We start from the raw sequence: 13,261 nt of genomic DNA on the forward strand, positions 1-13,261 counted from the left end.
TCTTTCAAGCTTCAGCCATTGGTGGTAGCAGCATACCAGGCAGAGTGATGGATGGTGAAGACAGAAAGTTCTATCTCCGGGATATACGATATGGAGATGAATTGCTACGAGTTTCGGTGCACCCGCCATTCCCCGTATATTCGCGCTATTCATGAAGCGGTCGATAACGGAACAGACAAGTGTATGGTATTTGAATGGATGGATACCAATCTCTGGACATTAAGGACGAGGGCGCAAGAGCTACGCCAGCCGTTTCTAAAGGTCACGGCCAGGTCTATCCTCGAAGCTACGAAGGTATTCTCGTATTCTCAGATATAGACGGTCAGGACGCAGTAGTGCACTCATGTACCAATATTATACTTACGCCTGTTGTAACTGACTTGGTTTTGAAGATATCAACCCAACGTCCTCGTGTCTAACTTTATGAAGAAGGCTTATGGGTATAAATTAGCCTGAGTTACAACACGAGATGCAGGCTCCTCTCATTTTGCGGATTGATCGTTGAACGATGGGGAAAATAGCGTAGAGAGAAGGGTTAGGGGTCAACCCTATAAATATGAATTACATACAGGTTCTCGTCGTGTAATTATTAAAAGGCGTAATGTGATCATTTTGGGGAGGATAAGGCTTCAAAGTGCCTTGTTTCATTACAGCATAAACTACCATAACGTAGCATAACGTATTCCCTTAAACAAATGGGCTCTAGGCAGAGGAGAGAGGTAAGGTCACAGAATTGACCTATGATAAGCTCTCAGCCTAAGTGGACGGCATGGTCATGTTCTTCGGTGTGAAGACCTGCTGTTGGTCGGTAACCAGAAGCCCAGCGATGCTAGCACTGGTAAATGTGCTTAATGCCCCTGTTAACATGGCGCTCAAAGCTACTTGTGACACGTCCCCAATACGGCCAGGTGCCAGTTGAGCCAAAACACCAATTTGGTTGCCGAGAGAGCCAATGTTTGCGAATCCGCAAAGGGCATATGTAGCGATTAATCGAGATCGAGGGGAGAGATTGGCATACTCGGGATCCTGCTGAAGAGCGGTATAGGCCACAAATTCGTTCTAGGTATATTTATATCAGTGACTGATGCTAGCAAGGAAAGTAAGATAGAGATTCATTTCTTACCGCGATAAGTTTAAGGCCAATTAGTTGGGCAACCTTGTAAAGATCGCCGGTTCGAGGAACGCCTAGGAGGAAGGCAATTGGATAGCAGAGGTAGCCCAAGATGAGCTCAAGGGTAAGATCTGGGTCATCGATGGTCAAGTAACGACCCCACCAAGTAAGAAGGCCGTTGATAAGACCAATTAAGGAGATAATACAGAGTAGTGTGGCAGCTATCATGCTACCAATTTTAAGACCCAGCCAAGCGCCAGATGCAAATGCGTGAAGTGCGTTTTTTGCCTTGTGCTCCTCGTCTTCTGGAATGACCACCCGGCCAGCGGTAAGGGTCTCTTCAGTCTCGGGATATCTCATCTTCGAAACCGCCAGAGATGCAGGGATACTCATCACACAGGATGAGATTAAGGCCTGAGGATTAACCCCCAGGCCAACATAGGCGATCAACACACTTCCAGCTATGGTCGCAAAACCGGAACACATGACTTGATGGATCTCAGCCATGGTTAGGTAGTTGATAAATGGGCGAATCAGCATAGCTGATTCTCCCTGACCGATAAACGGCGAGGCTGCAGCGACAACGGCCTCAGCCCCAGAAACTCGCATTGCCCAGAAAAAGAACGAGGCAAATTTGACGACGAACCACTGGACGAACCCAACATAATAAAGGAGCTGAACCAGTGAAACGAAGAAAATAATCGCAGGTACAACATTGGCCAAAAACCAGGTCACTTTCTTCACGTCGGGAGTAGTGAGGAATTGGGTACCGAGGGATGCGAATCCTAATAGATCTGTTGCACGCTGAGAAATAAAGTGGAAGATATCGTATCCAACCTGCGTGCGCAAGACGAAGAGAGCAATGACGAATTGCACGAGCATCCCAACAATGACTGTACGCCATACAATCTTCTTTCTGTTCTTAGACGTCGCCCATAAACAGAAAATGAGCAGAGCAAGCCCAAACAAACTGATTGCGCGGTTTGCACGGGTGTTATCCTGTGACTCCTCGGATGCGAATGCGCCGATAACAATCACGCATACAACTAGAGCAGCGGAAAGAGGTGTCTGCAGTTTCGTAGGGATCAGGCGAGCGGCAGGTTCTGCGGTATGGGACCATAGCCAGTATATCGGCTTGGTGACTATGGAAATAGGCACGTAGTTGAAGATAAGACGTAGAGTAACGCCGAGATAGACTAGGAATGGAACTACCCATCCAAGCTCTTTGCGGCGAAGGATCAAACCAGCAATCCACCAACTGCAATCAGACATCAGCAGAGCTTCAACAACAAATACTTCAACCGCAAGGTATCCACGCAGTACTGGGTGTATGGATGCAACGTATGGGAGGAAATAACAGCAGCCATATTCTTCAAGCTGCGCACAGAAGTTGAATTAACTCACCCAGTGAACAATATCCAGATTGCTAAGTGTATCGCGAGACGAATCTCCTTTTTGTAACGCGCCCATATGCTACGTCGGCTGCCCTCCTCGACGGGCTGCCCACCTTCAACGTCGCTAAGATTCTCGACGATAGGCTTTTCAGTCGAGCTCTGTATTCTGTGACTGGTATCGGAAAGGCCTCGTTCGGTAACTGTTCCGCCTATGGCAGGTTTCTCAGCATTGATGGATTCACGGACATGGTGGGCATCATGGTGCTGGTGAGCCGGATTCAAAGTCGGCGAGGGCGGGTTCGCTCCTGGTGCTTCCGGGGATGGCAAGTTGTCCACTGCCTGTCTTTGACCCTGCTGATTCTCCATGACTGCTCTTTCTTCAGATGTTGCCTCCCGACCGCCCTTTAATGTTGGATGTTATTTATCTGTGATGCTGAGGAGGATGTTAAATATCCCGAACTTCTCGGTCCCTCCAGGTTTAACGAGGGAGCAAGCAGGTTGAATAGTCAAGCTCCCTTTGTTCAGCGTAAGGTGCAACGACTTGTTGCAGGTCAATTGAGACGAAAGTGGTCTACCGTTCTATTAAAACTTGCGCGCGCACACACACAGGAGAGAGATGGTATTAGTTCCGAGGAGCGGAGTTTGTACGGAGCATCACCGTGAGTGCCCAGCTCTCCCGAGTTAAATAAGAAAACCAATCAGCCGAGATAAGCTATGCCTGTCGTTGGGAGTTTATCAAGGGATATGTGCGGCACCAGAGACCTGCAAACTGAGCACAATTAGGCGAAGACCGACAAGATTTTTCGAGTTTTTTCTTCTTCTCTGGTGAGGGTCCCGGGCAACCCCAGATTTAGAGAAGGATCCGTTCTGCCCTCGTGAGACACAGAGTAAGCTCTCTGGGTGGAGCTGACCGAACCATGGTTACATTCACAAGTTGCCCATCATCCAACACCCAGTATTGGGCTGGTACAAAAAAAAGCTGGGGGGACAGGGTATGTTGATTGGGCTGAAGGCGCAGCCGCTGGCGTCACATAATCCTACTATGTATATGTAGCTATGTGGCTTCAGGCCACTCTGCAATAGATCGCCATCCGCGCAACACAGCGAGCCATTCCCTCGAAGCACAGGATCCATACAGCCGATGCACCGAGCGGGTTGCATGTATTGAGTACGTAATATATTCTCCTTGGTTGTTGATGTTTCTCGGCCTCCCCAGGCCTCGCTCTGCTCTCCTGCCAGAACAGTCGGCTGGAAGAGGCAATAAAAAACGTGGTGTGGCGGGTGTCACCAGCGAGGAATGTAACCTTGTCATTGCTGCTTAATATGACATCCGTCGTCCGTATAATAAAATCATTCGTTATTTGGTGGTTCCGCCACAGCGTTCGGGGAATTTGGAGGTTTCATCCAGGCTCAACCCGGTCCAACGGCCAGGGGGCAAGTAAGGCAGTTTTCTTTCCGTCTTGGAAGGCTGATTTTTCAACCTTGGACCAGATTCAAGTGCCCTTTTTCGTTTAACGGCTTTTTTTGTCTTCGACAAATTGTGTTCTTGAGATGAACAAATCGAAGCGTTTTCTCTTCATTGTGTGTTTTTGTTCTGGTCACGTGTCTAGTCCATCCAGAAATATTTACGAATGGACCAAGTAGACGACGTCGTATTATGGAGGATAGAGAAGGCCTCGGATGTACATAGTAACCAGCATCTAGACTGTCAGAAAATAGTGTCAGAAAGGGTTTGCATATAATGTTTCCTCGGCCTGCAGATACGGATAGTCTGGTCCCTTCTTCCCACGCCATATGATACGGGTTCTGCGCATAACGGGAATTCGCAGTTGGAGGAATGGAGATATTACCTGATATCCTTGATGAAGTGATGATTGAACGACAAATACCGAATGGCTACAGGAACTGAGAGCCATAGTGGGCTGACTGTGTTATTGCTTCGATTATCTAGATTCTGAAGGCCTTCTGCAAAGCACGATTTTCCACCAGCAAGAGCTATAATTATGGATAGTATTAGATTAGTATTATTGTTGCTGAAGCTGCGGAAAGCAGCCAAATTATATAGACATGTTGGCGTGACAGATGCATAATTATCTTCAGGCTGCCAAAAGCAACCGGATCCTTCATAGTTCTCTCTTCAATCCCTAACAATATCGCGGCCGGTCAATCGAACGTAGTTTATACCACCGCCTTGCAGTGTTCAGCGGCAAACTTCTTAGCGCAGGTTGGTAGAACTTTGCCGCACATGTTATCGGGTGTGATATAGTCGTATTGCTTCTGGCAGTTGGAGGATAGTATAGATACTGCTGCTGATTTCCCATATCAACCCCAGAGCATTTCCTTGAAGACATTCCATCACATCCGCCAATGGGAAATCGGAACTGCACATGTTGGCATCATGGTAGTTTCCTGGCATACACTTTGCTATTCCTACATCGAGCATAGCATCTACTGCCGTGAGGTAGTAAGGGGCAAGTTCGGGAGCTCCCATGTTGATACACTCGTCCTGGATGAAGGAGGATCTACCAGAGCCAGTTGGAGATTCGAATGTCGCATCCCTGGCTGCACATTTCATTCTGCCAAATGTTGACTATCTGGACAGGGTCAAAAGTCTGAATGACGGCGGGAATTTTGAGACAGGTGAGCGAAGGTATGACAGTAGCAACCGCTGTGCTGCCAGCCATGGCGATGGCGAGGATGCTGGGGATGGCAAAACGCATGATTGAAGTAATTTTGCAACTGTCGCTGCTTCTTTGGCTTTTGAAAAAAAAAACCGTGGCTTTAGCTGAGTTGGAAAAGATGAGTTTCCTAGTACCTAAATTCTCGGGGTAACAGCTATAATTTATACCCTGTTATCTCTACGTTGGCCGGCCCTGAGCCCAGCACATAATTCCCCCTATATCGAAGAGCCTTTCAATGCCGACTGAGTAGCTACTCCCAATCAAAACCCAGTGGCGCCCCATCTCTTTCCTCGTTGAAAGAAAAGGCAAAAGATTTCCGTTCACATCTTATCTTTAGGCTCCCGTAACTCTGTAACCCAAATAGGATAGGATTAGCTCATGCAGCTGGCCTCCGTCAACTGTTGTGAAGTCACTACTCTGACGCGCGCCTGTTATGAGTTTGATAGCCCAGCCGAATAATTTCCATGCACGATCTTCCATGGCAACTCTTCCAGCTTGCAACGACTCCCAGCGGAATGCAGGGGTGGTGCATACTGTGGGCGCCATAGCGTATCCTGCTATCTGATCTTCTAATCTATCTTCCCATTAGCAATTTTGGCTCTATAAACACGAGATTCGGAATTGAGGTGTTTGCTCTATGAACAGACAAACACGATAAGTTGAGTAATTAGTTGCCCTTGTGAAAGTCGCAGGAGACTGTTGAGTACAAAACTGTACAGAGTATTGCGGTGCTCAGCGTGCACAGGATACAAGTAGTTAGTATTCTGGATAAGTTTGAATCGAGATGTGTTTTTGCCTTCAGGACCTGCCAAGCACGCGACTGATCAGTAGCCAATGGGGTTCCAATCCTGCAGATCAGCCTTACAGGGGCTCCAACGGGAAGATAAGGTTAATTTTTCCCAGCTGGATGGGCTCGAACGATTCTCATCTTTCTCGAGACTATTGACTTGGTAGTTTGATTCCTCAGGCACGGTACTCCCGCACGTTTGCTTAAGGCTCACTGTTGTCTTATATCAGATATATAATGGCAAGTAACCTCCCGTACCGTCTTTTCTATAGCTCTGGCTATCTCGTCACGCGAAGTATATGCAAAGCAGAGATTCAGAACAGGTCATTTGTTATAGGCAGTCTTCTTGACCATTATATCAATGATCTCCTTAATGTTATCATTGAGTAGCTCCAAGCGGCCCAGCACCCGGACTCTGATCCCACGTCTGTCAATAATATCGCCGGATCGTAGGAACCTCATTAACTGGGATTTTGAACAGCTGCATTAGCTGATCAACCTGCTCCTTTGGCCGATGAAAACTTTCGATGCTGAATGCGTACACAGTAATGGCTTCGATACCAACAGCATGAGCAGCACCCATGACCTAACGGGAGCGGTCAACTAAGGCTCTTCTTAAAGTTTGGTACTATAGCTTACATTTTCGAGTGCAAACGCTCCTAAGAGATGACCGTTTCGAATAGTAAGCCCGCGAGATCTTGAGAATCTTCTATTCCCATCCATTATAATGGCAATATGTTTAGGAATGGGGCCTTCTATAAGAATTTTTATTAAAAGGTCTTGCACCCATTGCGATCTCGACTCCTTCCATGATAGCAACTCAGTGATTTGTATTTGGTCGGAGTAGATAGGTTATGTTTAAATGGGTGTGGTAATAGGTAAAGGTGAAATCAAATAGGCATTGTTGAAGAAGTATGATATACCGTGTGGTTACGATCTGATTATATCTACTTCGCTCTTTGAGGATGCTCTAATTATTGATATTTGATCCCCTGGTTTACTGCCTATAGAGCTCTCCACCAAATTAGTATTTACTAGGCAACCTTGAATGGCTTATTAGGACGATCAAAAATTAATGGGGTGATTCGAGGGAAGTTGCGAACAAAATACCGAAAATATTTAGGAACTTGGTGATTTCTCCATTGCGAGGAAATAACATGATAAAAAGGGGTAGTGAATATTTTTATACGTGACCGACCACTTTTAATGAGGAATACCTGAGCAGCCTATTCATACTCCTATATTGCCTATACTGCCAGAAGCCCCAACTTCTACAATATAAATTTGGCGCATACTACAAAAACGAATTCATATTCTCCAAGAGAGTGTAATCGAGGATGCCGTTCTCCCACAAGCTCGAGCTCCTCGTTCGAGTTAGTCGGCCAACGTACTGGATAGGGCCTCCGATTCTGTACTTCTTTGGGATGTTGCAGGCTGGCACATATCCTCAGACTATTGCAGAGATCATCCTTGCTGCCGCACTGTCATTCCCCCTATCCTTAGGCAAGTAGACTGTAACATTCTCCTTCCGGCTTAACTATCTTCTCTGACATGGTGAAGTTATCTATGGTGTAAACGATATCTACGACCACGACACGGATATAAAAAACCCGCGCAAGGGTAAAGCATGGGCAGATGGCGCCGTCCTCAATAAAGCCCATTATCAATATATACTATCTGCCTGCAAAGTCGCTACTACGGGCATACTTTTCCTTGCATTACCTGCTTCAATTCAATCATCTCAAATTCTAGGGCTCATTTCGGTATCTCTTGCTGTTGCATGGGCATATTCATCACCGCCGATTCGGTTTAAAGAACGGCCAGTTATGGACTCTATGTTTAGCGGGTTGCTTTACTGGTCCATATGGGCCTGCGGCTTTGTTATAAGTAAGGAGTCAACTTACAGTGGCAGAGATATTTTAACTCATGGAGCTTGGGTTATATTCAATGTGATGGGGCTGCACAGCCTCGCAGCTATTATTGATGCAAACGCAGATGCGGCTGCAAAGGTTCGGACGATAGCTACAGTCTATGGAGAAAAATGTACTGCTTTGTTCATCATGGCTTCCTTGTAAGTGTGAGTCCTTTTTCTTACTGGGAAAATACTCAAGCGCTTCTTATTCCATCTAGCTTCCTTGCCGCGGTGTCGATGGGCTTGTGGACCTGGATAGGAATGGGCAGTTTCGGTCTTTCGGTTCTATCGTTAAGCCTTGCCATTACGCCTGACGTGGTAACTCCTCTTATTCGTCCCATCATCTCAATATTACATCTCTGCGCAGGCGGATGGAGTATATGTGCCATATATAACCTTCAACGAGGCCAGCCAATCACCTGGTGAAGAGGGCGGACATCCTTCTTTCCGGAGGTGGAGTCTTATATTTCCCTACGTGTAGTTAGCTCGGGCATTCAGCCATCCCGTATCCTAATGAAAACAAACCACTTCGCTCGTTCTCCGGCTTCAATGAGCAGACTATGATCAATCAATTGGTCTGAGTACTTTCAAGGTTTATCTGTACCACCAGTATAAATAGGTAAACAAAGTGACGCCGTACATCATTTCTCCCGAAGCCATTCAAATCACCGTCCACTTCGATTTTGAACACTTAATTGACCCCACCAGCTCCACTCACAAAAGAAACCGAAGGCTAACAGCAGCGACGCTGTAAAGGACGATGGAGGCGAGGGAGTAAGGTGTCTATGGAATTGAAATTGTTTCGCTGGAGTTGCTTCGTATGATTGAAATGAGAGCATCTGCCGGTACTTCATAACTCAGGATGGGGTAGGTAAATGTGGTTGTTGGGGATAGTAGGCAGAAGAAATATTGTACTATGAACTTTGGGGGAGAAACAGGAATAGAGCATAGAATGTGGTTATAAGGTAAAGGTTAGAAGAGAGTGGACTGCTCACCATGAATTGATCCATATTTTGATGCACAAGTGCATAAGAAGGATAGTTAATCAAGAACTGGATCTCTTTGGACGCTTTCACTGCAGTTCTGTGTGCGGAACCATACGAATGGCCTTGTTCTCTTCCACAGTAGCCTGAGAGAAATGGACCTTCTTTTCGGTGCAGTTGGGGAGCCTTGTCAGTTCAGACACAAATGAGTGACCCCAGAACGCACTATCAGAGACAAGATGTCAGATATCAAGACATAGAAGTACCTAATAGGAGTGGGAATAATATTTACCTAGTATACTTATTGATATATCTTTCCAACTTTGTATAATTTAGCTTCCGCTTCTCTGGGCTCATGGTGACGGCTTCTTTGTAAGCCGCAGCTAGCTCTTCAGTATTCCAGGGGTTGATTATAAGGCTTCCGTTAAGGCTTTGGGCGGCACCAGCGAATTCTGACAGGATGAGTACACCATTGCGATCACGCTGAGTGGCAATGTATTCATACGATACAAGGTTCATTCCATCTCTAGTTGAGGAGACGATGCACACATCAGAGACAGCGTATAGAGCAATGAGCTCATCGAAGTTGACCGATTTATGCAGGAAATGTATTGGCATAAACTCAACAGTTCCTAGATATAGTTAGTTAGGTGGTGATTTAAGAGAGGGTGCAGGTTTTCTGGGAGGGTACATACCAAATCTCCCATTTATCCGTCCTACGAGCTCATTCACAACAGCTCTAAGATTCTGATACTCTTCAACGTCCTGTCTACTTGGAACAGCAACCTGAACCAGTACAACTTTCCCGATCCACTCTGGGTGGTCTGTTAGAAATACTTCAAAGGCATGTAGCTTCTGAGGCACACCCTTGATGTAGTCCAACCTATCCACGCCTACCATCAACTTAACACCCTGGAACTTCTGTTGCAGTGCAGTTATTCGTTTCTGTACTTTCTCTCTCTTTAGGCCCTCTGTGAACTTATCTGGATCGATACCGATTGGAAATGCGCCGACGGTTACGATTTTCCCGAGAAACTCTACACCGTTAGGAGTGGTGGGTAGACTCCTGTGTAAAGCGTTAATAAGGAATCGCAAGACGTGAGTAAAGAGTGGAGTTTAGACCTACAATATTCGTGAACAGCTACTTAAAAAGTGCCGGGCGTAGTCGTATGTGTGAAAGCCTATTAGGTCACAATGAAGGACGCCGAGCAGGAGTTCATTCCGAACAGGTAGAATTCGGTATATCTCGCTACTGGGAAACGGCGTGTGCAGGAAGAAGCCGATCTTAACGTCCTTTTTGGCATCCCCAATCTCTTCACGAAGCATAGCAGGTAATAGCATCAGATGGTAGTCATGTACCCACACGAGATCGCCGTCCTTGACATCCCTTGCAATCGATTGGGCGAATAAACGGTTTGCTTCTTGATATGCCTCCCAAGCAGACTCATCGAAGGTGATATCTCCAGGGTGATAGTGGAAAAGAGGCCATAATATCGAGTCTGATCAACATACCACCATAGACAGATCAGCACCTATTTCTCTACCGGTTCTACAATGATGTCTAAAAGGAGGGAGAGAAAAAAACCCAAAAGAAAAAAAAAACATATGAAGAAATGGAGCTTTTTACGTACTAGAGAAGCCGTTGTAGTGTCTATCCGCTAGTTCGTCGTCGATAAAGACCGGCACCGCATTATAGTCTTCCTTCAGCTTCTTCTTGAATATATCAACCTCGTCGAATGGCACCTCTAGGCCTGGCCACCCATACCACTGGAACTTGGTTGTCTTGGACAGGCCGCTGAGGCCACTCACGAGGCCTCCAGAGGACATCGACGACTCATATTTCCCCTGGCTGGAGCGAGTGATGGTGATGGGTAGCCGGTTCGAGACGAGCAACAGCCTTGACTCCCCACCGCTCTCAATCGCCGGCATGGCTGCGTTCTTCGATCCTCAAATGTGAGGGGGGGCGGGGGGGTGAGGATATCTGTTCACGCGATGTCTTGCACTTTATGGCGAAGAGTGAGGGCAAAACCGAGAGCAAAAGAACGGAATGGACAGGGTGGTTCGAGAGACCCACAGCTGGCGCAGGAACAGTTGATTTTGTTCAACACATCAAAGAGCAGGGAGATAACGACGAAGAGTGTCGATGGCAGACGGTGTTCTTCACACTCTCCCGTAGAGCTGTATTCTCATGGCACGGCCAGACGGGCGAGCCAACAAGGCACCCGGGGCTAAAATAAGGGCCGGCGGGGACGAAGCAGGGAAGCACTTTTACGCCACCAGCTTGGCGAGAACAAGAACGATCTCAGGTCGACGGCGAGGGCGAGGGCAGGACGGTATAGACAAGCAGGAGAATCTGCGTATCCAGAGCTGGATGGCGCCTCAGTAGCGAGCTCATCTATCTCGACAAGAAAGACTTGAAGCAGCCGAACGGACAAAAAAGTGCTCGATGGGCCCGAGAGGCTGATATAAATGCAATATCCGAGCAGTGTTATTTAATTCTAGCCTGGAGATTTCCATGGAACCTGAAGAGGCAAATGGTGATAGCAAAGGACGTGGGTAAGTATGTTGTTGTTGTGTACAAGTTGTTAAGCTGGGGGTTATATAACTAGCCGGTTTGTTGTTGTATCTGCAGGCCTCCTTCACGGCGCACTCCGGGAGGACGAGACTCGGCCTTTCAGACCTCAAAATCTGCCCGGCAGTCAGACTTGCACTATTTTTCTTCTCTCTCGTCCGAATTTCTCGTATAGAGGAAGAGGAAGAAATAAAAGGCCGCCAAGTTCAGGTTGGATTGCATCTCTACCCATAGCAGAGCTGGATGTGTTACATGGGACAAGGAGGCAATGGTAGCATCCAGATGTATATTTATTGATAGAGACATCCTTACCGCTATTTTATATACCTTACTTGCCACTGGGGAGTTCCATGGTTGGGGGATAAAGCAAAATACAGCATGATACTGGCTTGCCACTATATATATTATGCATCGGCGGAGACGACCAAGCAAAGGGCGGATTGAACAATCCAATTTCCCTTCACAGCGCTGCTCCTTTAATGTTATATGTCCATCTCCCGCTCTGCTGGCTCTGAGAGACTCTGCCTTCGTCCTCCAGTTTACCCAGAACCTGTATCACTCCGTGAGAAGCAGGGAGGTGTAAGCTCTCCGGCACAGCAGCGTAGATAACCTTAACCAACTCAATTGGGGTCCAGCCGGAAGGTTTCGTATCACCGGGATGACTGCTATCGAGCGACCCGTCCTTTAACACCCGTAAAATCTCGTCCTCTCTCTGCTGCCGGTGTCGGATGTACTCTGCTATCTTGGACTTGCAGTTCTCAATCACCGCGCCATGGCCAGGGTACCCTCTGCCATTAGCACTGGCGTGGCCGCCCATCTTCTCCAGGCTGGACATGTACGTCTTTAGCTCTTCAAAGACAGCCGTCCCATGCCCGAGTACGTCTTGGTAAAAACAATCTCAGCCAAGTCTCTTAACTGTAGAATAAAGAGAGGAAGTGTGCAGATACGTACTGTCACCCGTAAACATGGCCTCTTCCTCCTCCATCAAAAACGCGATGTGGTCCTTGGTATGGCCAGGCGTATGCAGTGCCTTCACTGTTGCTCCTACAACACTGAAGACCTGCCCGTCTTCAATTCCACCCTGCCCCTCACCTTGCTCCGGATCATGCTTATATACCTGCACATCAGGACATATACGCCTCAGGTCCCGTACACCTCCGACGTGGTCGTGGTGCCAGTGGGTTAGCAGGGCATGGGAAACGGTTGCACGCTCTGACGTAAGTGTCTGCTGCAATGCGACTGACCAGGAGGGTTTCCCTTCACCGGTATCGATGAGAAGGCGCTTAGCACCGCGGCCGAGAAGATAGGTATTTGTTCCTGGTCACGCAGTGTTGGTTGAATGCTTCATCATGCACTACTGCGACAGCAGGACATGCATGCATACCTTGTAGTGTGAACTGGGCGACTTGTTAGTGGCTTGCAAGAGTGAGCTGGTAACCAGACATACCTTCCCCGGATTTCCCCCCAGTATCCTAATCACAGAGGCGCTGAGCCTCTCCACCTCCGCAAGGGGAACCAGTTGGGTTGCCATCGGGGTGACTGTCTTATACTCGCTAGTAGATCAAGGGCATAAGGGTGGATAACTACTGGCTATAGGAGTAGATTTAAGCATAGATTTGCTCAGATACCAATATGCACTGCTCAGCAGACAGACCAGTTAAGGAGCCAAGTTAATATACCCAGAATCTAATATCTATTTCTTGCGATTTGCAATTCTTCAACGTTAAAAGGTCGAAGCGGCTCAAGGATCAACCTCGGCTCAAGCCGTTTGAGCTTAGTAATCTAGACTCCAGTTGGAAAAAAAGAAATAAACCCGAAGTA

General features: G+C 47.3%; 7 protein-coding genes across 7 annotated transcripts; 2 read left to right on the forward strand and 5 right to left on the reverse strand.

The window, feature by feature from the left end:
- Positions 1-51: 51 nt before the first annotated feature.
- MCYG_03292 (conserved hypothetical protein) lies at positions 52-505 on the forward strand (the record flags this gene model as incomplete). Its single annotated transcript, XM_002847740.1, has 2 exons — positions 52-294; positions 452-505. The coding sequence occupies 2 exons, from the start codon at positions 52-54 to the stop codon at positions 503-505; spliced, it is 297 nt and encodes a 98-aa protein (XP_002847786.1).
- A 251-nt stretch (positions 506-756) lies between these two features.
- MCYG_03293 (sodium/nucleoside cotransporter 2/nucleoside cotransporter 2) lies at positions 757-2,871 on the reverse strand (the record flags this gene model as incomplete). The annotated part of the gene is made up of 3 exons (XM_002847741.1): positions 757-1,029; positions 1,124-2,369; positions 2,516-2,871. The coding sequence occupies 3 exons, from the start codon at positions 2,869-2,871 to the stop codon at positions 757-759; spliced, it is 1,875 nt and encodes a 624-aa protein (XP_002847787.1).
- A 1,882-nt stretch (positions 2,872-4,753) lies between these two features.
- MCYG_03294 (uncharacterized protein) lies at positions 4,754-5,080 on the reverse strand (the record flags this gene model as incomplete). Its single annotated transcript, XM_002847742.1, has 1 exon — positions 4,754-5,080. The coding sequence occupies one exon, from the start codon at positions 5,078-5,080 to the stop codon at positions 4,754-4,756; it is 327 nt and encodes a 108-aa protein (XP_002847788.1).
- Positions 5,081-5,519: 439 nt separating this feature from the next.
- On the reverse strand, positions 5,520-6,696 carry MCYG_03295 (dehydrodolichyl diphosphate synthetase; the record flags this gene model as incomplete). Its single annotated transcript, XM_002847743.1, has 6 exons — positions 5,520-5,760; positions 5,904-5,991; positions 6,052-6,175; positions 6,325-6,438; positions 6,473-6,559; positions 6,613-6,696. 6 exons carry the CDS (start codon positions 6,694-6,696, stop codon positions 5,520-5,522), a joined length of 738 nt encoding a protein of 245 aa, XP_002847789.1.
- A 614-nt stretch (positions 6,697-7,310) lies between these two features.
- MCYG_03296 (prenyltransferase) lies at positions 7,311-8,048 on the forward strand (the record flags this gene model as incomplete). Its single annotated transcript, XM_002847744.1, has 2 exons — positions 7,311-7,476; positions 7,534-8,048. The coding sequence occupies 2 exons, from the start codon at positions 7,311-7,313 to the stop codon at positions 8,046-8,048; spliced, it is 681 nt and encodes a 226-aa protein (XP_002847790.1).
- Positions 8,049-8,957: 909 nt separating this feature from the next.
- Positions 8,958-10,797, reverse strand: MCYG_03297 (alpha,alpha-trehalose-phosphate synthase 1; the record flags this gene model as incomplete). Its single annotated transcript, XM_002847745.1, has 5 exons — positions 8,958-9,093; positions 9,161-9,500; positions 9,564-9,934; positions 9,995-10,367; positions 10,500-10,797. 5 exons carry the CDS (start codon positions 10,795-10,797, stop codon positions 8,958-8,960), a joined length of 1,518 nt encoding a protein of 505 aa, XP_002847791.1.
- Positions 10,798-11,900: 1,103 nt separating this feature from the next.
- MCYG_03298 (metallo-beta-lactamase superfamily protein) lies at positions 11,901-12,971 on the reverse strand (the record flags this gene model as incomplete). The annotated part of the gene is made up of 3 exons (XM_002847746.1): positions 11,901-12,322; positions 12,392-12,722; positions 12,825-12,971. The coding sequence occupies 3 exons, from the start codon at positions 12,969-12,971 to the stop codon at positions 11,901-11,903; spliced, it is 900 nt and encodes a 299-aa protein (XP_002847792.1).
- Positions 12,972-13,261: the final 290 nt, after the last annotated feature.

This window comes from Microsporum canis, genomic scaffold (assembly GCF_000151145.1).
Source record: "Microsporum canis CBS 113480 supercont1.3 genomic scaffold, whole genome shotgun sequence".
In the NCBI taxonomy this organism is placed as follows: domain Eukaryota; kingdom Fungi; phylum Ascomycota; class Eurotiomycetes; order Onygenales; family Arthrodermataceae; genus Microsporum; species Microsporum canis.